The sequence below is a fragment of the Sminthopsis crassicaudata genome, chromosome 5 (assembly GCF_048593235.1).
Source record: "Sminthopsis crassicaudata isolate SCR6 chromosome 5, ASM4859323v1, whole genome shotgun sequence".
NCBI lineage: Eukaryota > Metazoa > Chordata > Mammalia > Dasyuromorphia > Dasyuridae > Sminthopsis > Sminthopsis crassicaudata.
In genome coordinates, this window is record NC_133621.1 from 261,818,347 (window position 1) to 261,842,665 (window position 24,319).

Consider the following 24,319-nt stretch of genomic DNA (forward strand, 5'->3'; position numbering starts at 1 on the left):
TTTAAGCCAATTCTGATGAGAGTAAGATACACACTATGTTCACCGCCCCCCTTCTTTCTTAGATATAATAGATTTCCTTTGCCTCTTTGTGAGATATAGTACCCTTACTTTCCCCTTTTTCTGGTACAATTTCCTTTCCACCTCTAGTTTCTTTTAATAATAGTAAAACAAAATTATACATGTATTCTTTATGTATACTCATAACAGAAATATAATTTCTAAGTTTTCTTTTTACCTTTTTATGTTTCTCTTGAGTCCTATATTTGGAGATCAAACTTTTTGTTTAGTTCTGGTTTTTTCGTTAGAAATAGATGAAATTCACCTATTTCATTAAATGTCCATCTTCTTCCCTGGAGAAAGATGCTCATTTTGGCTGGGTAAGTTATTCTTGGCTGCATACCAAGTTCCATAGGCTTTTGGAATATCATTCCAGGCCCTTTGATCCTTTAATGTGGATGCTGTTAGATCCTGAGTAATCTTTATTGTGGTTCCTCTTGTTTGAACTGTTTTTTTCTAGCTGCTTGTAGTATTTTTTTCCTTGGTCTGATAGTTCTGGAATTTAGCTACAATATTTCTTTGAGTTTTGATTTAGGTTTAAGTAAGTGATCAATGAATTCTTTCAATGTCTATTTTACCCTCTATTTCTATAACATCTGGGCAGTTCTCTTTGATGATTTCCTGAAAAACAGTGTCTAGGCTCTTTTTTTCGTCATAATTTTCAGGAAGTCCAATAATTTTCAGATTATCTCTCCTAGATCTATTTTCCAGATCTGTTGTTTTCCCAAGTAGGCATTTAACTTTTTAAAAAAAATTTTCATTTTTTTTTGGTTTTGCTTAACTGATTCTTGGTGTCTTCTTGAGTCATTCATTTCCATTTGTTCAATTATGATTTTTAATAAATTATTTTCTTCATTTCCTTTTTTATTTCTTTTTGTAATTGTCCAACTGAGTTTTTAAATGAGTTGTTTTGTTCTATGGAATTTTTTTCCATTTCTCCAATTTTATTTTATAGAGAGCTATTTTCTTTTTCCAACTCATTAATTCTGTTTACCTTGGAATTGTTTATCTTTTTCAATTCACTAATTCTGTTTTTCAGGGATTTGATTTCTTTATCCACTCTATCTTTAAATGAGTGGGATGAGTTATCCAGACCTTCTTGCCAAGCTTCTCTTTCCTTTCCCCAATTTTCTTCTAGTTTTCTAGTAAGAGCTTTTAAAATTTCTTCTATGAAAGTTTCGTGTTGTGGGGATCAGGTCACATTTCCCTTTGGGGATTCACCTGGAGACAGTCTGTTTTTAGTCTCCTCAAGGTTTAAAGTATGTTCTCTATCTGTATAGAAGCTATCTATAGTTAGAGTTGCTTTAACTTTTTACTCATTTTGACAAAAAAGAAACAAAGAAAACAAAACAAAAAAAAGCAAGTGCAGTGTGCTTTTTGGGCAATATGGTATTACCAAGTTTCCTCTACAAACAACAGGAAGTAGCAGTGAAGTAGCAGCAGAACAACAATGGCTGCGCTGCCTGAACAGAGGTTGCGCTTTGAGACTCTGGGAGCAGGCTGAGTCACTCCTGGTGCTTGGTGGGTGTGGCCAGGTCCCAAGAGACCCTAGTGTTTTAGGATTAAAGTCTTTATCCAGCTTCTCTGCTGATCTACTCACTTGCTGCCAAGGCAAAGAAGCTCATACTGTGATAAAAGTTCTCCCTGCAAATTTTCCACCTGCTGATATCACCCACTCCCCCTCCAGTCTGCTCAGTGTTAGTTGCCTTCCATGCTCTTTCTGCCTGCCTGCTGAATGCACCTAGTATAACCATCCCCACCTATGAGCAAAAACAGACCTTTTCTGGTGAATTTCAAGGATATCTTCCGTTGATAATGTGTTGTACTCCCAATATTCATGGGTTTTTTCAGTCAAGCACTAATTCCGAGGTTGTATCATGAAAAAAAGGAGTCTGAGGACAAGGAAGAGCTTAGATAGATGTGTGTGTGTCTTCTCTGCCATCTTGGCTCCTCCACAAAAATAAAAACTTTAAGTGAAGATTGAGGGTATTCTCATCAGTTGAGGAAAAGCTGAAAGAATACTGATATATGGTTTTGCTGGAATACTATTGTGCTTTAAGAAAAGACAATATGGTTTTAGAAGAACCTGGAAATATTTGCATGAATGAATACAAAGTAAAGTGAGCCAAAACAGAAAGTTGTACATAGCAATAGCAATATTGTGCAGTGAATTGTGAATGACTTCACTAATTTTCAACAATACTTTGGTCCAAGTCAATTCCAAAGGACTCATGATGAAACTTCTGCTTCCAGAGCAAGATTGATATTGTCTGAATACAATAGAATGAATGTAGCATTCTAATTTTCACTTTTTCTTTCCTTCTTGACTACCGGAAGTGTTTTACATGATTGCATTATGTATAATCTCTGTCATTGGGGCAAAGAGGGGAAGAAGAGAAGGAGGGATAGAATTTTTAATTTGCAACTAAAAAAATGTTAAAATTGTTTTTAACATGTAATTAGGGGAAAATAAAATAATTTAAAAATAAAATTTAACATGCTTTTTAAGCATGTCTAATGTTTAGAATATTAAACAGGGGAGAGAGAGATTAATTAGCAAGAGATACCCTCTGCCTTCATAAAACTTACTTTGCAATGGCATCATTGCTCATCACATCATATACTAAATCATAATCATTAGGTTCCTTTGAAGAAATGGCATTTTCTATTTCTACTTATTTGATAAGAGTAAAATGTGTTTTTAACATGGAGAATTATGTTGACTAATTTGAGAAAGAACCATTTTTCATTAAATAGTATTAAAACTATAAATGGTATTTTGTTTCTATAGATTGTGGAGCATTTTAGGTTAATTAATGGCAAAATTGTAATTGAAAACTTGGAATAGACTTCATGTATTCTTACAAATTGTTTTTATTTCCCCATTTGTTCTGAGATTTTGCCATCTTCAACATTTTTTTCTCTCAATTGCTCCTGTTAACATCAAATAAATAATCAGATAAAACTTTAACAACTGAAATTAATTTCAGTAAATATATCTATTTTTCTATTTTTTCCCCTCTCAAGCTTTTTCAATTTGAAATAGGAAGGGAGATTATGTGAAAGTATGGGTAGTGGATTACTGCTATTATTAATTTAATAATGGAGATTCTACACTGCATTTGTTAATATCTTTGAAAAAATTGGAAAAATGAATGAGAATCTAGACAGCTTGTACTGTTTTCTTACCTCCAAAATTTATAACTCTTAAAAGCATCTGTAGTATGAAAAACTATACCATATTTTTCCAGAGAGAATATGTTTTCAGAGAGAAAAAATAAAAATGGGGAAGGGTAATTTAAATACCAAATTCTGAAGAGTTACCATTTAATCTTATAAACAATAAACAGACTGTGGAGGTTTTTTGTTTTTGTTTTTGCTTGTTTGTTTCCTAATTTATTTTTCTTTAAGGAAATGTCATAATCATATCTGTTCGATGTAGAAGATGGATTAATTAGGGTAAAGCTAGAGTAAGGGATATCAATTAGAGTACAGAAGCAGTTCAGAGAAATGTGATGAGCACCTGCACTATTTTGATGGTCATATAGATGGAAAAAAATGAAGTACCACATACTCATGTACCTACATAAGTAGGATAGGTCTAGGTTATGAAGAGTTTTAAATGCCAAGTACAGGAGGTTTTTTATTTCTGAGGTTAATAGGGAGCCACTGAAACTTACTAAGGAAGGAGATAAAGTACCATGTACCATGATTGGATATGGGCCATGAGAGGAATCAAAGATGATTCTAAGATTAATTGATCTATAATTGATCTAAATAGAAATAGACCTAAATAAAAATAGAGAAGCTCATAAGGGAAATGAAAAAGTAATTATTTTGGATACATAAAGTTTGAGATGCCTAGGGAACATCTAGTTGCAAATGGACAGTAGATAGTTGGGATGGAGAGAACTTGAGGAAAGAGTCTAAGGTAAGATCTTTATCATAGCAAGAAAGGCAGCAAAGAAGTGGACAGTTGATACAGAAGATTAGAGATAATAGGTATACTTGATCTTTGACGTGTTAATAGGTACTTTCTGGAGAGTTTATGGAAAGACCTGAACAAAATTATAAAGCAGGGTAACTAAGAAGTGAAGGTCATAGGGAAGAGTTTTACAAACATAGGAGATGCAATGGCATGGAGATGAAAGATGATATCATGGTCAAGTAACAGCCAATAGGTTTTGTGTCCTGCTTTCTAGAGTCCCCAAGTTGGGGTGACAAAATGTACCGTTGCTTTCTAAAGCCCCTATGCGGGATGATTAAAATATTGAGTCCAGCTTTCTAGAGCCCCTAAGTTGGGGTGACAAAAAATACCGTACTTTCTAGAGTCCCCACACTGGGGTGATTAAAATATATTGTCTTAGTGGAAAAATGATGAGGCAGGACTCCTGAGGATGGCAGAAAAATGGAGTCCCTTTATTTCAAGGTCTTTCCCCATTTTATATACTCATACACTTATGTAACAAAAAACACTGGGCATTAGTCAAGTATATACTGCACATGTGGGACCACATAAACAACCATTTCTTCCCGCTTTCCTGTCTTTATACTTATCCTATTCTGGGTCATGGGGACTTCTCCATGCAGTTTGCCACCTGGTATCACTCTGCTTCTATCACAACACAGGTTGTCACCACCCCCTGCCTTCTCAGGAAAGCCAAGAGCCTTAGGGGAGAGGGGGAGCCAACCAGACATTGTTATCTGGGCTGAAGGGTCTTACCCAGAGTTTCCCCACTGTCTGTGACCCTCTATATCAGTGGTCCTCAAATTTTTAAATAGGGGGCCAGTTCACTGTCCCTCAAACTGATGGAAGGCTGGACTATAGTAAAAACAAAAACTCACACTCTGTCTCCGCCCCTCAGTCCATTTGCCATAACCCGGTGGGCCACATAACCGTTCTTGGCGGGCATATGGCCCGCCGGCCGTAGTTTGAGAACCCCTGCTCTACATCTTGTCCTTTCTTTTGTTTTAATTGAAGCAGGTATATAATAGTGGTTAAATCCATCAGCATGGGCACAGGCAAGTTGTAATATCATACAAGCAAGTAGTAACATAAACAATATGAATAAACCAAGTGCTATAAAAGATTTCCATGAGTCCCAGAAGGAATGTGTAAAAAATAACTATCAATTCACAACCACACATGCACCTCCTTCAGCAGCTAATCTATTGTCCATCACTTCATGTGTCAGTGAATCCAATGATTCCTGCAGATTTTGAAGTCTTGTATCATTGTCATTGAGAATTATTTTTGATGTTCATGAGCCACTTGCCATACACAAAAGGTTAAGTGCCAGGCTCTTTCAGTAGTAGGCACAGTCAGTGATGAAACCATCCAATGTTTCTTGGGTCATCTCCTTTGTTTTGAGGGTCTTCTCTTTTTCTATCTCACTTGGATGGACAAAGCAGATACGGTTTGATAGCACTCATTGGGCTCCTTTTCTATCTGTTGAGATATAAGCAAACCTTCTCCCCCAAGCAGTTCGCCTATCTGGTCCCTTCCATTCACCACTTTCTGAATCTTTCCATATCACCTGGCGATTATCTAAAGACAGTGGAGCTGCTCACACAGGATACTGCTTCTCCACTGGGTTATGAAATCTATGTGCTGGAGCCAGTGCATTTCCATCAAAAATCAAAAAAAAATTTAATATATAAAGTTAAATTTAGAAGTTCTCTAGTGTTACCTGTGGCTCCCCCTTTTTATTTTTGGAGGAGCAACTTGATGTCTTCAAATTTCTATCTCAAAGAGGTAGCACTAAATTCAGCTGCCATTGATCCTCCTATGCCAGACTTATGGGTGTTTGCTAGAATCTTTGGCCAGTGACTGGGATATTAGTTATACATTATCCAGCTTCCCAAATCAGTATATGGATGGACACTGTTTTGTAAGCATCCTCAGGAGGTGAAATGATCAAGTTGACTGTGTGGAGGCAAGGGGTCAATAGGCAGACAGGAAGAGATTTCAGCTCTCTAGTAGTCCCAGTGGCATACAACTCTATTCATCCTAATTGCAATCTCCTTCCCCCAAATGGCTTGCTTAAAGACTCTTTGGGTTAATAACATTTGCCATCATGCCCCAGGTGTTTTTTGCCTGAGGCCCTGGAGTCAAGCCCAGCTTCTTGTAATGAGGACATGGGGGGGGGGAGCAAAACTGCTACATGGGTGGTGCTAATGGTATCATTTCCCCTCCCCCCCACCATGAAGTTGAGGAAGGAGGGTCAGGAAATGGAGAATACTCTAAGGATGCATGCTCAGGTGTAGGCAGAATTGAAAATGAGCTTTGAAGGTGAAAAGCAAGCTCATCAGCAAGGTAGTTAAGGCACTTCATTCCTTTTCTGCTCAACTGGCAGTGCCCTGCACATCTCTTGTAGTAGTAACATGCAAAATAAATCAGTAAAATGCTAAAAAAAAAATGACTTCCTTAACTCTGCCCCAGGTGTTGTACCTCTCAGAGGCTGCTTGCTTTTCTCCTCATACTTCCTTGTCTGGCTGCCCAAGTTAAAATCTTTCCTCTTTTTAAACTTGTGAGATTCCTTAATCCATTGTATTCAATTAGTTGTTCTCCTACTGACTTCCACATCTCTGGCTCCAAACTCTCCTTCTTACAAAGCCACAGATAACATGCACCCCTGAGAATTCATTGATCTGCTTCTGAGTTACCAACAAACCTTGCTTCTCTGTTAACCTAAGGAAGCCTGCTTCATATTTCCCTGGGGAGGAAGGCTCTTTTCTTAGTATTTGCCTCATTTAGGTTGAAAAACAAAAGTGACTAGTTTAGCCTTTACTGATTTTTCCCGAGTTCCTGTTTTTATACTTACCCTATTCTGGGTCACAAGGACTTCTCCATTGAGCTGGGCTGATCTCTGCAGTTGAGAGTTGATTTGTGCCCTGATTTGCAAGGCCCTGCATTTATAGGACCCCTTATTGGCTTAGGCGCCAAATGTTGTGTCCCACTTTCTAGAGCCCTACACCAGGGTGATTAAAATATACCATCTTAGTGGAAAAAATTGATGAGGTGGGACTCCTGAGGATGGTGGGAAAATGGGAGTCCCTTTATTGCAAGAACTTTCCTATTTTTATACCCTCATACCCTTATGTAACAAAAAAACATTGGGCATGCACCCAGTATATATTGCTCACATAGGACCACAAAAACAACTTTCTACTGTACATAGTTTGCCACCTGCTATCACTTTGCTTCAGTCACAACACGGGTTGTCACCACCTCCTGACTTCTCAGGAAGGCTTCCAAGAATCCTTAGGGGAGATGGGGAGTCAAAACCAGACATTGTTAGCAGGTTCCCTCTGGGCTGAAGGGGGTCTTATGCCTTACCCAGAGTTTCCCCACTGTCTGTGACCCTTTACAAGTAGGCTAGTGTAATTTAATCATTTAAGCATAGAAGATATTAAAGTATAAGGGAACTGGAAAAGTAAGAAGGGTCCAGGTTAGGAAGATCTCCAAATGCCAAGTAGAGGAGTTTGTTTTTGATTTCAGAGATTAATGGGGTAGCCAATGAAACTTACTGACATAGACCTGCACTTTAGAAAAACTACTATGGTAGATGAATGAAGGATGAATTAGAACAAGAAAAGACTTGAGGCAGGGAAATGAATTAGATGACTTGTAACTGGCAGGCAAATTATGATGAATATAGTGGCAATGTATGTAGAGAAGAGATGCTTTTGAGTGATGATGAAAAAGTAGAAATGATAAGATTTGGTACAGATTGAATAGGTGAAGTGAAGGAGCTAAAGATAATTTCCAAGGTAGGGGTTGGGGATCTGGGAGGAAAGTCGTGTCTAAAATTAATAGGGAAACTCAGAAGATGGAGAATTTGGGGAGGTGTGAGGGGAAAGAATGATTTTTATTTTGAACATGTTGAATTTTAGATCATTTCAAAATATGAAGTTTGAAATATACAAATGGCTACTGATGATGCATTACCTTAGCTATAGCTAAGGAGAAAGACTAGATTGGGATATATAGATCTGGAAGTCACGGTCATAGAAATGATGATTGAACCCATAGGAACTGAAGTAATAGATTACCCAGTGGCCCAGGAACAGTGCCTTTAAAGGGAAGTCACATTTGTTGAACTTGACTTGGATGAACAGTCAACAAAAAAGGACTGAGAAGATACAGTCAGAGAATCAGGAGAAGGTGACTGATAGTTATCAGGTGCTACAGAGAGGTCAAGAAGCATGAAAACTGAGGAGAGTTTGGCAATTAAGCCATCATTGGTAATGTAGGAGAGGTGGTTTCAGGTGACTGATGTTAGAAAGTAGATTGCAGAGGATTTAGCGGGATGTGAGAAAAGGGGAAATGAAAGGTCTTTTGGTATGGCTCCATCTAAAATAAGTTGATACATTATAATATATGTTACAATTCTTGTGTTTAATATTGGAGCCTGAGGATAAGTTGAGGGAATAATTATCCTAGGTTTAAAGTACTTTATGAGCCCACAGTCAATTAACAAGTTTAATAAAGTGTTAGTAAAGAAGATAGTAATAACTGATTTCTCTCATAAATCTCTTATGAGAGAATTACAGACACCTTCAGTGGCTATGAACAGACAGAGAATATATATGGAAATCTATACACAAAAGGAAATCAGTGGTCAGGTGACCCTGTGGAGGGGCAACAGGGCCATTATTGTGTTCTGGTACTGCTAATGCTGCTCTTCTCCACCAGACATAGTTTTTGTTGGGTACATAATTTCTTTTGGACATAAACACACCCTGATTGGACACAAGTCAGTGCCAATTCTATTTCCAGCTTCTAGCACAACTGAAATTTTTTACTATCTCCATGAGGAGGGAGAGCTTCTCTGTGCTCTCTGAGCTTATTTATTTGTTTGTTTATTTATTTGCTTTTAGCTCTTTTAGAAAAGCAACTTTCCTTTTCTTAGATTAGGAAAAAAATTCTCCCATCCTAGTCTTCACAGTCTTGTCTAGTTCGTTCATTTTCAATTAACCTCAGGTACTGAAATCTTTGGAACAAGGGACAGGAGCCTCATAGCTAGCCAATAACTTTCTGTTTAGACTAAGTTTCCAGGTTATTAATTTTAGGATTAATTCTAATACCCACAGATGTAACTCAATTCTAGTTTGTGGTAAACATTCCCTATACTCTCTGAAGTATAAAACATTACCTAGCTACTATATATCTTTACAGCTCAGAATTCTCCAGTTTTCCAACCCCTAAACCTTTTCAGTTATTTCATGTAAATGAGTGAATAGGGAAAACTTTCAGAAAAAAAGCTAGGTGGGAGCAGGTAATTGTCGTCTCTGTTTATTAAGCCTCACCCTTGCCTCTAAGAAGCTGCATTTAGAATCCACCAAATGGTCAAAAGCAGCTTTGAGATTACTTTCACACAAGTAAGTACTAGTACCAAAGTAAATACAAATATTAATATTCTCAAAGTTGAATTTATAAGTTATATCATTTTCCAGATTTATTAATCTACTTATAATTTCTGCTTTTTAAAAATAAAAGTTATTTTGAGAGCTCTATAGTTGCTTTTAACATTACTTACAAGATGTCTTTCTGATCTTAGCCATTTCTTTTTTCTTGCTGAGGCAATTGATATTAAGAGACTTGCCCAGGATCACACAGCTATGAAGAGACTAGATTTGAACTCAGGTTCTCCTGATTTCAGGGCTGAATTTTAGCCATTTCTGACTGGCTTTTACCAGTGTAATTTGCTTCTTACTTGGTGAGGGTTCTACTTGTTTACCTGTGTGACTTTTGGCAAGTCACCATTTGTCTTTATGGACTTATTTCCACATTTATAAAATAAAAAGGACAGATTAGTATTTTCTAAGGCAAGAAGTCTTAGAATCCCATCACCTGAGTTTTCTGGTTGTCTCCTAGAATGCATCAAATCCTTAATTAGGTGCCTACTTTATTACTCCCTAGAGCTAAGATTTCCTCAGTGGTGATGGTTCTTAAAAGTGGTGCATATTATAAGTCAAAACCTTGATTTGCATTCAAGTCAAATGCTGACTATGAGTCCTCAGGAGACACTAAGAGTGATGAAAATAGATAACCTCAGGAACTTCTATTACAATTTTGTACTAATCAGATTCCCAAAATAGTTTGGGGACCTGACCAAATGTTAATGGCAGCTAGATGAGTTAGTGGATAGAATGCCACTGGATTCAGGAAGACCTCAGACACATTAGCTGGAGACTCTGAGCAAATCATAGAACTCTGATTTAATTTTCTTGTATGTAAAATGATCTAAAGCAGGAAATGGCAAACCACTTCAATATTTCTGCCAAGAAAACCCAAAAAGGAGTCAGTTGAAAGCAACTAAATAATGGCAACAACAAATGTGAATAAAGTTCTGGGCTTAAAAGCAGGAAGACCTGAATTTAAATCTTACCTCACATACTTGCTAGCTGTATGACTGAACAATTTGCTTATACACTGTCTCAGTTTCCTCAACCCATAAAATGGGATAACAATGCCATCTATTTCTAGGGCTGTTGTGGCCAATCAAATGAGATAACTGTAAAGCACTCTGCACAGTGCTTAACACACAGTAAGCACTATAAACAAGTTAGCTATTAATAGCTTTTATCTTTTTGACTGGCTGGGGTGTCAGTCACCATTAATTAGGTCATGCTGAGCTGGTGGTTGTCATAATGTCATTGTCTAATGCTGGCTGATAGCCAATCAGGGATGGGAAATAGATGAATGGTAGAGGACTCTGAATATTTGTATATATGTATATATATATATGTATAAATATACTTCCTTCCCTCTCCTGAATATATCTACTCCCTCTCCTCACCTGGATATATGTACTTCCTTCTTTCTTCCTCTGTCAATTTAAAGCATTACAGTGGGTGTGGACAGCAGTGTAAGTATGCAAAGTTTTCACTGTTAGCCTAGAAAACACCAGTGTTCAAATTCTTAAACAGCTTTTCGATTCTGTAATTATGAACTTGCAAATAAGATGCAAAATAAGTGTAGAAGTGAAACACTTCTAATGGGGCTCCACTATTCTCAAATAGGGCTTTTCCCAAATGACCCAGTGTGATTAAGACCTGAGATAGCCCTAAGATATTTTATGTTTTTTTAGATTTATACACATAATTTTCAATTTGCTTCTTACTAGGTCATAGTTTTACTTGTTACCTCTGTGACTGTTGGCAAGTTACCATTTACCTTTCTGGACTTGGTTCCATTTCCATAAAATAAAGGGGGTGACTAGGTATTCTCTAAGGCTCTTTTCACCTCCAACTTTTAGAATCTCAGCACCGCAGCTTTCTGGTCTACTTTTAGAATGTATCTTATTCTTCATGGATCTATGATTTCCTCAGTGGTGGTGTTTCCTTGAAACTGGTGAATATTACAAGTTATATCTTAGTCGTATGTATTATCGACTTTATAATGGGGAAAACTATAAGAGTTTTATTAATACTGAAAATTTCATCACCCTCTGGGCAAATGATAGTAAAAGGCTTTGCACTAAGTGACATTTGTCCTTAAATAACAAAAGTCCATTTCTGCATCCTTACTCAAAACCTTTCTATCTTGGTGTGGTACTTTATTAAAACTTGTGCTCCATGATTAACTTGTCCTCTAGAATAAAGAGTCATACTGCAGTGAAGTATCATAAAAAGACTAAGGGCAGGCTCACACAAACACCTTTATTTAGGAATACTTATTTTTAATATCTTCCTGCAAGTCCCTATCCCTCAATATTTTTTTCTCAAGGCAAGCTTTTCCCTCTGATTTATTCATACTCTCTATTTTCCTTCCCTAAAGTCTCAAGATTTCTATGATGAGCATCTCCTTTTAGCAGAATCATTTTTAGTCTGATTTACCTGTAATTTACCTGTAAATTAGAAAAATATAATTAAACAACACTTTCTAATCTTCAAAGCAATTGAGGCTTTTCATTATTTGTTTTGGCTATTGCTTTGGGGGTATGATCTAAAGAAGAGTTTCTTTGGCACATGTTGAGAGGCTTTTAATTATTTTGATACCACATGTAAGCAGTAAATTTATATAATCTAGTTCTCTGTTGACATTTGTAACTGAAGAGAAAAACATGCCTTTGATTTACTGAGCAATCAGGAGAGTGAAGGTTCCAAGATCACATATTATATTATGTCCTATATGTTCATTTTGTCTCCCTGATAGAATGTCAGCTCCTTAAGAGAAGAGGCTGTTTGATTTGTAGCAAAGTTCCTGGCATATACCTGCTGATTGAGTGTTTGAAGGCCCTGGAGGTGTAGTGAGCATATAAAAGATTCAGGAGCCATGACAGTTGCCTTCAAGACTTGAAGAATTGTCACATGGAGGAAACATTAGACTTGTTCTACTTGACCTAAGTGGACAGAACTCTTAGGAGCAATGCATAGAAGTTGGAAAGGCAAAAATTTAGGCTTAATATAAGGAAAAAACTTCCTAAAAAATAGAACTCTCCAAAACTCTACTAGGTATCTAGGAAGATTAAAGTTTCCTTATTTATAAACTAGGCAGCTAGACAACACAGTGGAGAGAAGGCTGGGCCTAAAGTCAGGAAAATTCATCTTGAATTCGAATACAGAACTCTGATATTACTAGGTATGTGACCCTGGGCAAGTCACTTAAACCTGTTTGTTCCCAGTTTCCTCATCTGTAAACCTATAAATCTGAAAGAAATAGCAAACTACTCCAGGATCTTTGCCAGGAAAATTCCAAATGGTGTGACAAAGAATTAGACCTGTCTGAAAACAACTGAACGACAAGAAGGAATATTAAAAAAAAAGGTTGTATGACCTTTCTCAGATATATCAATGGAATTTTTTTCCTCAGGTACAGGTTGAAGTAGACCTATGTTGTCTTCTAACTTTGAAATTCATTGATGAGCAATCTTGATCCTTTGTAGCCAACAGTGCCTCAAACAAATGGAGACCGAGGAAGGACCTTATTTAGAAAGACCACTTGTCTTGATTTTTATCTTGCCACTGTACTTCAGTGATTCTGGAGAAGAGAGTAAGGCTGAGTAACAACTTTGGTTTTGAATTTTCTTTCTCAATAGTATTTTTGTTATTCCAATTATAGGTAAAAATCATTTTCAACATTAATTTTTGTAAGATTTAGAATTCCAATTTTTTTTCTCTTGCTCTTTATCCTTTCATCTATTATCTCCCTTTTCCCCAAAACAGCAAGCAGCTTGATATAGGTTATACATGTACAATCATTTTAAACATATTTCCATTATTTGTCATGTTGTGAAAGAAAAATCAGACCAAAAGGAGGGAAAAAAAAAACTATGAGAAGAAAAAGCAAACAATTAAAAAAAGTTGAAATAGTATAGTTCTCTCTTTCAATGTGGATGGCATTTTCTATCCCAAGTCCATTGGAATTACCTTGGATCACTGCATTGCTGAGAAGGGCTAAGTGTATTATAGTTGATCACATAATCTTGCTGTTACTGAGTACAATGTTCTTCTGATTTTGCTTACTTAATTTCATTCAGTTTCAGTTCATGTAAGTCTTTCCAGGCTTTTCTGAAGCTGCTGACAACTTTGTTCAGATCTCTGCCTCATTTCACATACAAAATATAACCTGTGATGTCATTGGTCCTTTTCCAAATAAATGGTGAACAATCACAATTTTAACATCAGCCCAGGACAGCCATTTCTGCATAGACTACCATAGCAATTGGTCTGGTTTTATTTTTTTCTTTTCTGCCCTCTCCTTTTTTGTGTGTTTTTATTCAAATCACTAAGCAATTAGAAAGAATTTTAAAGTTCACAGGGTCCTATATCGAGAGTTGGATTTTACTTCAGAGACAATTCGTTTTCATATTAAGTAAACTAAAGCTCAAGCTAGTTAAGCGTCTTGCCCAAATGTTTTCTATTTCATAGAAGACAAGCATTCACTTTCTTGTGGCCTTGTTCCTAGTGCTATCTAAAAACCCTCACAACATAAATTTGTTTCATTAGTGAGCAGCTGTCAATAAGTTATCAATTTGAGTTCAATGATGGGATATCCGTTTTGCATGCACTATTCAAGTGTCATTTGTAAAATGGGAGATTAGCCTGTGAGGTCCTACTTATAAAAGCATATATAAATAGTTCTCTGCCTGGTCACAATATAGCATATGGAACTTTGGGGAAGAAATAAAGGAATCATTATGGTATCATGACAAAAAAACCTCTAATTGATTAGGAGCTAGAAGATCCAAGATACAGGAGATGCTGAGTTAGATCTGAATCCCTAGTTCCCCTGGCACTCCTGCCAAAGTTCTACATTGTTAGATTTGGTTATATTTTTTCTAGGTTTGATAATTACAGTGTATTTAACCATTACTTTAGTATTTTGATAATTTGCTTTTTATGGGCAGGGGTGGTGGTGGTGGTACTTGCATAAGAGTGATTCTTACATGCTACTGATTCTATGTGTTTCTTGACTATGTCTTTAACTCTTCTAAAACTGAATTATAAAGTAAATATGAAAAAGCTTTTTCAACTCTAAAATCTACTAAACTCTAAAAGGAACAATTTCCAATTTGCAAACATTCTGGTAGAATATAAGCTTCTTGTGGGCAGAGGCTGTTTCATGTGTGTCTTTGAATTCCCTCAGAGCCCATCACAGTACTTTGAATATACTAAACTTGCTCACTAATATGTGCTGAATCAAACTAAAATTTTAATTGGATTATCTACATCATATTTTTGGTAATAATATGAAGAGGGCCAATCAAAACTTTCCATAAAGTTCAATCCAAATTTATATTGTATAGCTAAGTAGTTGTAGTTTTTTTTGAAAAGTTCACCCATGTTTGTAAAACTTATGTTTAATTTTGTGTTTTTTCATTAGGCAATCCATATTTGAAATTTTACCTGCTCTAAAAATTCTTAATGGTGAAACACTAAAATCTGATTCATCTGATCATGAATTCAATGTTCCAGAACCAGACAGTTTTTCAGCTTTTTGTCAGACCCAGACCCAGGAATTTAATTTAATTTTTAAAAAATACATCACTGAAAAAAGGTATGTAACCAAATTTTAACATAATGAAAATATTAATGCAGTTTTATAACAAATGTTCTACTTTAATTGTATCATCCTGGTTGAATATAATACCTTTGAAAAATTCTCAGTAAAACTGCAGGATGTCAGATAACTTTTAGATCTGTTCTTTGAAATACAATATATATTCACTTGGAGAGATCTTGAAATAAAAATACGGTATCAAAATAATAGAAATTTATAGTTGTACATTTTGGATTTATATTGAGAACCAACAACCGAAGTTTCAAAATCACAAACTGAATTTTAGTATATTTCTGTAGGAAGTATTTTTATTTAATCCAATTAAATATTTAGTAATATTACAGTTATTCATGAATAAAAAGTGACATACCAACTCTCCATTCCATTTGGCTTTTCAAAATAAGTTAACATCATTGTGGTAGTTGACCTTAATTCCATTTTTGTCCTCACTGTAAGCATCTCACAGTGTTGTTGAAAACATTTTAAAAACATGGGAGCAAGCACACAGTTATGCTTTATTCCATTGGTGACTGGGAAAGCATATGAATATTATCCAGAACCTGTGTAAATATGACATCATGAAATACTGTACAGTACTGATGAACTTCTCTAGGCAGCCCATTTTCCTCATGATCTTCTACAAATCTTTCATGATGGATAGTATTAAAGGCCTTGATTAAAAGTGTGTATTGAAGCAAACACCATGTCAACTCTTCTTTGGACCTTTCTGAAACCACGGAGGCTCTTGGCCAGATGACCATCTTTTGGGTGAAGAATTAGTTTATTAAGGAGAAGTATGGCAAAAATCTTGCCTCCCATGACTGAAAGATCCTTCAGTGTTTGTCACAGGACAATCAAATTAATCCTTTTCCTTCATAGAGATGAACAGTGGAGGCATCCTTTATTTCCTGGGGGACAATAATCTCTTGCCATAATAATCCAAAAGCTCTCAGATTTTGTATGTGTAAGGGATACCTAAGGGATACCTACCTTGTAGATCTTTCTGAAATGAAATTAGAATTAGATTCTTTGCTACAAAATAGGAGTTTAATGACATTGAAAAAATCTCTTTTGTTGGAAGTTTGTCTAGAAAGGGATTGATTTTAGCCTGAAGTACACAGTGGTAAATGGCTTTAGCATTTGTTGATGATGGTCTGTTGAGAACACTATGGAGATGTTCAGCCCATCTCTCTAGGATTATGTCCTTATGACTGATCAGTTTGGTTCTATCAGCACTGTGGATAGCTAAGATGTGCCATAGGTCTTTTATCTATAAATAGCTTACAGGGAATCACAGAAGCATTTTGGATTCTTCCTCTCAGCATAAAATTGAATCTCATCTGCCTCTTTTCTGAGCCAAGAAAACTGCATCTCTCTAAACTTTCATTATACTATACTTTGGATGGAATTAAATGCTGCTTTCTTAGAAAAAAAATGAATTATCCTGCTGGTAAACCATGTGAAATTCTCATTTTTCATTTAGTATTTTTTGAATTTCCCCATCATTTTCATCAAACCAATCTTGATGTTTGCAAATGTTCTGGCCCAGATGAGTAAATGCAATACCATGCACCCCTTCTCTGAAAGCTGCCCTCTCCTTTTATGCTCCATTATTGCTATCCATGTGTTGGTCTCAAATTCTCCCCATGCCAAGTTAGCAACAAACTGTTCACACATGCAAATAAGTAATCTGTTAACTTTTGAGTCTTCTGATTTGATTAATACATCATGAGAAAGGAGTCTGATTCAATAACTGGTTGCTTTATTGAATTATCATTTTGGGCCTGGAAATTTCAGTTCTGATTTTACTTTCCTACTTGCTGAAGAGAAAGGAAAGAATTTGAAAAAAGAGAATAGGAGAGTCTGAAAGTAATATATGGCTTGTATTTTCCCTGAGGAATAAGAATTGATAACTACTGAGTACTTATGATCAGAGTCAGTATTAGAATGAATAACTATTAAAAAAGCTCCTACCTAGATTTTTAATTTCCTAAGGGAAATTTTCCATTTATCCACGACAACTGAATAAACAATTGTTTCTGTGATTGCTTATTTTGCTTAATTTCTTTATTAAAGGATAAAACATAATTTTCATTTATGCTTACAAAATCTAAAATATGGACATTTATTTTTATTTTGGATTTAAGAATTTCATGATTTCTTCAATAAAAAATTGAGATTATGTGACCTATTTTTATTTTGTCTTACTGCTCTTCCATTTATATTTAGTTAGTTAGTATAAACATTTTTAAAGATATAGGAACTCAAGTATAAATGAAAATTTAAGTCATGTAATGTTAATAGTAATAATATAAGTAAGAAAGTACCACCACAACCAATAATAATAATAATGTTTTAAGATTTTCAAAGTGCTATTACATTTTATATATTATTAGATTCTCACAACTACCTCTTTTACAAATAAGGAAATTGAAGCTGATAAAAAGTTAAATGGCTTGTCTGTGGTCACATTGTTATTATTTCTGAGTAGATTTTGAATTCAAGTCTTCTTGACTCCAAGTCTAGAACTTCTTATCTACTATATTATCTAGTTGTCTAGTAATTATGACTCAGGATTCTTTTTTCTTTAAAGGAATTTCAGGATTTATTCTGAGAACAGAGCCTAGGAAAAGAGAGTTTAATTATTTGATTCATTTAACTCATATTGAATCTTTAGTAAAATCAGATCGATGTTTGTTGTTAAAAACCATCTATTTACTAGTCCTCATTTTGCATGTGCTATTACTATTTTCAGAAATATACTGTGCCAAAGAATTGATAGTTCAGTGTCACACAGTATTTTAAAATTCAAAGAAAACAAATCAAAGTATGATTTTAAAATAATACTTTTGTTATAATTTGCACTTAAAGACAAATTTATTATTCCATTATGAACTACTGAACTAAAAAGATATAACTATAAGAAATAATCTCCAATATATATGTGTGCACACATACATATATTAATACACATATGTGTATATTTATACTTTTTTACAGGTAAATATGACTTTTTATACAGCATTGAAATTCACAAAAAGCCTTTTTTACATGACTAATTTTTAGTGGTTGCAATTAAGATGAATTATGTTATTTAGAAAATGACAGACACGTGCATCTCTTATTTTTGTTTACTAAGCTCCTGACAGCATTCAGTGCCATAATTATCTAATATTCTATAATACTCCTTATCCCTTTTTTCCTTCCTCCTATGGTTAGAAACATCATAATTAATATAATGGAGCCATCCTGTGCCAAGGACCTAATAATTGATGGTAACATGTGACATTTGACTATAAACTGATAAAAATTTAAAACAAATAAAATTGATCTAGCGATTTTACCTTTGTTTAAATTTGTAAGCTTAATGTTGTGTAAAGTATTTGAATTCTTTTTTTCAAGTGAATTCTCTTTCAAGTGAAAAATGGGAAAAAAAACCTTTCCCATAACATCAGTCCTTTGTTTAAAAGTCCAATAAAAATATTTTGCATGGCAAGATCCAATGTGGGAAGCACTTTCAAGTTTATTTCATAAATAGCTTCTCTAGATTTAGCAGTGGTAATCCTCATAGGCTTTCTGTCTGCATCTGATGTTTACAGTTGTGAAGACTTAGCTCATTCTCATTCATTTGTACAAAAGGAATACCTAGCAGAGAGAAATATATATATTTTTTTCCTTTTATTTTTTTTTATTTTTTTTTATTATATATATATATTTTTTTTATAATATTATCCCTTGTATTCATTTTTCCAAATTACCCCCCCTCCCTCTATTCCCTCCCCCCGACGACAGGCAATACCATACATTTTACATGTGTTACAATATAGTCTAAGTACAATACATGTGTGTGAATATCATTTTCTTGTTGCACAATAAACATTAGATTCCGAAGGTACATGCAACCTGGGCAGACAGATTGTAGTGCTAACAATTTACATTCCCCTCCCAGTGTTTCTTCTCTGGGTGCAGCTACCTCTGTCCATCATTGATCAACTGGAAGTGAGTTGGATCTTCTTTATGTTGAAGATTTCCACTTCCATCAAAATACATCCTCATACAGTATTGTTGTTGAAGTATACAGTGATCTTCTGGTTCTGCTCATTTCACTCAGCATCAGTTGATTTAAGTCTCTCCAATCCTCTCTGTATTCCTCCTGCTGGTCATTTCTTACAGAGCAATAATATTCCATAACTTTCATATACCACAATTTACCCAACCATTCTCCAACTGATGGACATCCATTCATCTTCCAGTTTCTAGCTACAACAAAAAGAGCTGCCACAAACATTTTGGCACATATATGTCTCTTTCCGCTCTTTAGTATTTCTTTGGGATATAATCCCAGTAGTAGCACTGCTGGGTCAAAGGGTATGCACAGTTTGATAACTTTTTGGGCATAATTCCAGATTGCTCTCCAGAATGGCTGGATTCTTTCACAACTCCACCAGCAATGTATTAGTGTCCCAATTTCCCCACATCCCCTCCAACATTTGTCATTATTTGTTCCTGTCATCTTAGCCAATCTGACAGGTGTGTAGTGGTATCTCAGAGTGGTCTTAATTTGCATTTCTCTGATCAGTAGTGATTTGGAACACTCTTTCATGTGAGTGGATATAGTTTCAATTTCTTCCTCTGAGAATTGTCTGTTCATATCCTTTGACCATTTATCAATTGGAGAATGGTTCGGTTTCTTATAAATTATGGTCAGTTCTCTATATATTTTGGAAATGAGACCTTTGTCAGAACCTTTGTTTTTAAAAATATTTTCCCAATTTGTTACTTCCCTTCTAATCTTGTTTGCATTAGTATTATTTGTACAGAAACTTTTTAGTTTGATGTAATCAAAATCTTCTATTTTGTGATCAATAATGATCTCTAGTTCTCCTCTGGTCATAAATTCCTTCCTCCTCCACAAGTCTGAGAGGTAGATTATCCTCTGTTCCTCTAATCTATTTATTATCTCCAGAGGGAAATATATTACAATAAGACAACAGGACATTGTCTCATCTAATCATTTAAAAATATATCAATGTGATCAATTCTGATGGACATGGCTTTCTTCAACAATGAGATTCAAACCAGTTCCAGTGATCTTGTGATAAAGAGAGCCATTTACACCCAAAAGGAGGATTGTTGGAACTAAGTGTGGTTCATGACACAGCATTTTCACTCTTTTTGTTGTTTGCATTTTATTTTGTTTTTCTTTTTTTTCTTGTTCAGCATAGTATTTATATAATTACCATGTTGTATAAACATATATTGGATTTAACATATATTTCTACCATGTTTAAAATATATTGAACTACTTGCTAACTAGGGGAGGGTATGGGGAAAAGGGGGAATTGAAACACAGGGTTTTGCAAGGGCTAATGTTGAAAAATTTTCCATGCATGTGTTTTGAAAAATAGAAAGCTTTAATAAAAAAGTATACATAATATATAACATATATATATATGAATATTTTTATTTTTATGAAAAATGAGATCCATTAAGAAGCAACAAAGCCTAAATAAATCTCTAACATCAGTGGAAATCAGTGTTCCTTACACTTATTTAAAATTGTGACATTTTCTCATTATGACTAAATATTTTCCATTATTTTTTCTTTAGCAACATAGACTCTTTGGATGCTGTAGAGGACTTGTTCTGTTACTTTAATGAGCTGATGAAACTTAGTAGTAGGTACAGAGATGCTCATGAACGTGTAGATTTCAGAATCATTCATAAAGATGAAGATTTAAGTATTACAAAAACAAACCTATCAGAAGAACAGCAAGATCATTTGAAACAAGTAGACAGTAGCAGACTACAGCAAAACAGCGTCTTCATTCCTGAGGTAAATAAAAACAAACAGAATTTTCTGAAAGCTTCTCAACAAAGAATTGATTCTGACACAAGTAACTCTGGATTCATTGCATCTTCTATACATGAGCACATACAGAAAACAAATCAAGACCACAGAGTCCAGAGGAGGAGGAAAGGCATTATAAGCACCAAAATTTATACCAAGAACAGCACTGGCACTGAGCCATTAATTACAAGTGAAATGGAAAATGATAAACAGCATATTCAGAATGATGCCAAAAAGTAAGATTAACAAATATAATTTTTCTTCTTAGTTTTACACTATTGATTATATTTTATAGTATGATCTTTATGAAGGGGGGGGGAATATCTTTCCAGCACTTTTTGGTACAAGGACAGATTTCAAATGACCAGATACTTTGTATCTCATTGGTTATTTGTAGAGAAGTACTGATATTTTTTTCTCAAAATATCACTATGCCTAAAAGTCGCTTTGTTTTCTACCATATTAATCTGGGGTATTAATTGATCAATTCTGCTAATATGTAATTGAATATTAGATGCTACTCAATGTCTTCAAATTCTTGTTTATTTAAAACTGTTATTTTTGGAGGAACTGGAAAAAACAAAGAAATGCCCTTCAAGGACATTCAAATGCATTCAAATGCCTTTCCAACTTTCTTTTCAAAGAAGACTTATTTTTTTTCCTGTTTATTCATTAAATTTAACTGAGCCCAATAAGGGCCAAGTGAATTATGCCAATATGCCTTCTGATTTAATTGTACACATTCTTTTTTGCAGCTATAGAAATATTTTATTAATCAAGAATGACATTATGAATGGTTAAATGGTAAATCGGTTTACTTGCTTTATTTTCCCTTTCTGTAATGAAAGATGGTTTTAGCTTTAAGTCTGTTTCATTTCACTTGCCTCTAATGTCAAGGTTGCAAAAAAGAATAACTGTTTAGTTTAATCTCTTGAAAATAATGGCAGATTGTAACCTATCTAGGCTTTGTATGATCGTATTCATGTTTTTCTGTGAATCCTGAACAGAAAATCTACCTAACTCACTGGTGCTTTTCCTAGATTCTACTAAGGTTTCATGGATATGAGCACAACATTTTGGCTGTCCAGTTATATTTCAACTTTATTATATGAATTATCTACCCTTGTGTCAGGTTACACATATAGGAGGTGCTATTTATATTCTACTTCTTAGGCACAAGTCAAATAATCATTTGCAACACCCTTCTATTCTGTTAGTAGCATGGAATACAAAGACAAAAATGAAACAGGCCCCTATCCTTGAGAATCTCACATTTTATGAGGGGAGGTGTGTACATATAGAGATATATAAAAGGCACACAAAACTTATCTGAGGTAATTTTTTTTTTTGGGGGGGGGTGGAGTGTTGGGAAAATATTGGTCATTGGGAGATGAGGAAATATCTCAAACAGAAGGTGTCACTTGATCTGACCTTGGAGGGAAACTAGGGATTCTTGGAAAGTTTAGATAAGGACAAAATGCATTCCAGGCAAGGAAAATAATTTGTAAAAACCAACCAAACACACATACACACACACACCCCAACCCAGAGACACAAGGGATTGAATGTTGCTCTTAAGCCACAGGCAGAAAGTCATAATGATATCATAATGATATGTAAGAATGTTATGTGTCATGTGTTGTCACAAGGTCTGAAAGGGTGGAGCTAAATTGTGAAAGAGTTTAAAATGTGAAACACAGAACTATATATTTGATCTTAGACATAATAGGGAGCTTCTGGAAATTATTGAGGGAGGGGAATAACAGTCAAGACTTATGTTTTTGTATAATCACTTTTTCAGCTGTGTGAAATACAGATTAAAAAGAGGAAAGACAGATTAGAAATAGTTCCATTAGGGAGCATTAAAATAATCCCAGTGAAAAAAACCCTATCTGGAGTGGTAATGATGAAAGGGAAGAGAAAGGGATGCATGTAAAAACTTACTGGTTTAAGTGCTGACTCCTGATTGAATATATGGGATGAGGATAAACCAAGAGTCAAGTTTGTTTCCAAGATTGTGAATTTAGGAGAATTAGAAAGATGGTAGATAGTATCTGGGAAGCTTTAGGAGATGAATTAGGAGGAAAAATAGAAAGTTTTGTTTTAGTTTTGTTTGAATTAAAAATTTATCCAGGGACAATATTCAGTTTGAGATGTTCCTTAAGTCATTGGTAATATAGGCCCTGAAGTTCAATAGAGGGTTTGGTTTAGATAGCTGGATTTAGGAGTTATGTGCATAAAAGATAATAATTACACTCATAAAAGATGATGAGCTAACCAAGTGAAAATGTGAAGAGAAAACAGATTACTGAGTATGACACAGACAGTGATCCAGTAAAGAAACAATAGGCAAATGGAAAACTGAGAAATGAGAGGATTACAAAAATTCAGAGGAATGAGAGTAGAGTATCTTGGAGAAGGGAGAAGATTATTCATAAGTGCCAAAAGCCTCAGAGACATTAAGAAGAATGAGAAAGAAAACTGGAAGTTAAGAAATCATAGCAACTTTGAAGAGATTAGTGTCACTTTAGTGATTGGGTTGGAAGCCAGGAAAAGTAAGGGGAGGAGAAGTGAAGGCAATGAAAGCAAAGACTTCTTTTTGCCAGTTTGGTTGTGAAAAGATGGAGAAATAGCAACAATTTAAGAGAAGGGGGTGTTGGGTAGATCAGAATATATAAGGAATATAGGGGAGTGACTTGGGGTATATTTATTCACAATAGGAACAGAGCTAATAGGAAGAAATGTAAAATTAGAGATAAAAGAGAATTATGGGAAAAAACTTTCTGAAGAGGTTGGGGCAAGGAAGATGGAAACAAGGGTAAATTCTGAGGGGTTGTTCTTTGGAGATCAATCACTCTGTATGTGCTTAACAAGTATTTGTTAGTCACCCATTTATATGCTCTGGGGGCTTATAAGGAAAAAAAAAAAAGACATTCACCCTCAAAGATCTTTCATTCTTTTGGGAAGTAGGATGTATTTTATACACACACACACACACACACACACACACACACACACACATACACACACACACATACACATACATACATACATCTGTGTATTTATGTATGTGTGTGTATATGTATATATGTATATATATATATATATATATATATATATATATATATATATACAAACACATATATTCATGTGTATACACACCTATGTGCATATACTATATGAACCTAAAATAAACAATAAAATTTTGAAGGTCTAGGAATAGAAGAGAGGGTATTAGAAACTCTCCCTCCATTCATATAGTCACTTCCTCTAAGTTAAAGCCTTCACTATCTCTTGCATGAGTATGCCATTAGCCTCTTAATTGGTCTCACTACCTCAAATCTCTTCTTCACTCCAATCTGTTCTCAACATAGCTGCCAATGTAATTTTCTTAAAGTTTG

General features: G+C 34.9%; 1 protein-coding gene across 8 annotated transcripts in view; it reads left to right on the forward strand.

Moving 5' to 3' along the window:
• The window catches only part of LRRIQ1 (leucine rich repeats and IQ motif containing 1), a 297,962-nt gene that overhangs the window by 99,113 nt on the left and 174,530 nt on the right, over window positions 1–24,319 (forward strand). For 7 of the 8 annotated variants that reach the window (XR_012482648.1, XM_074270901.1, XM_074270905.1 and 4 more), the window contains exons 15-16: window positions 14,891–15,064; window positions 20,678–21,154. Coding sequence is in view for 7 of the 8 variants with exons in the window: in XM_074270901.1 (XP_074127002.1) it covers window positions 14,891–15,064; window positions 20,678–21,154 (651 nt within the window). In the remaining variant the exon portion in view is untranslated. The remainder of the gene's footprint in view (window positions 1–14,890; window positions 15,065–20,677; window positions 21,155–24,319) is intronic. The other variant, XM_074270906.1, reaches the window with a different exon arrangement.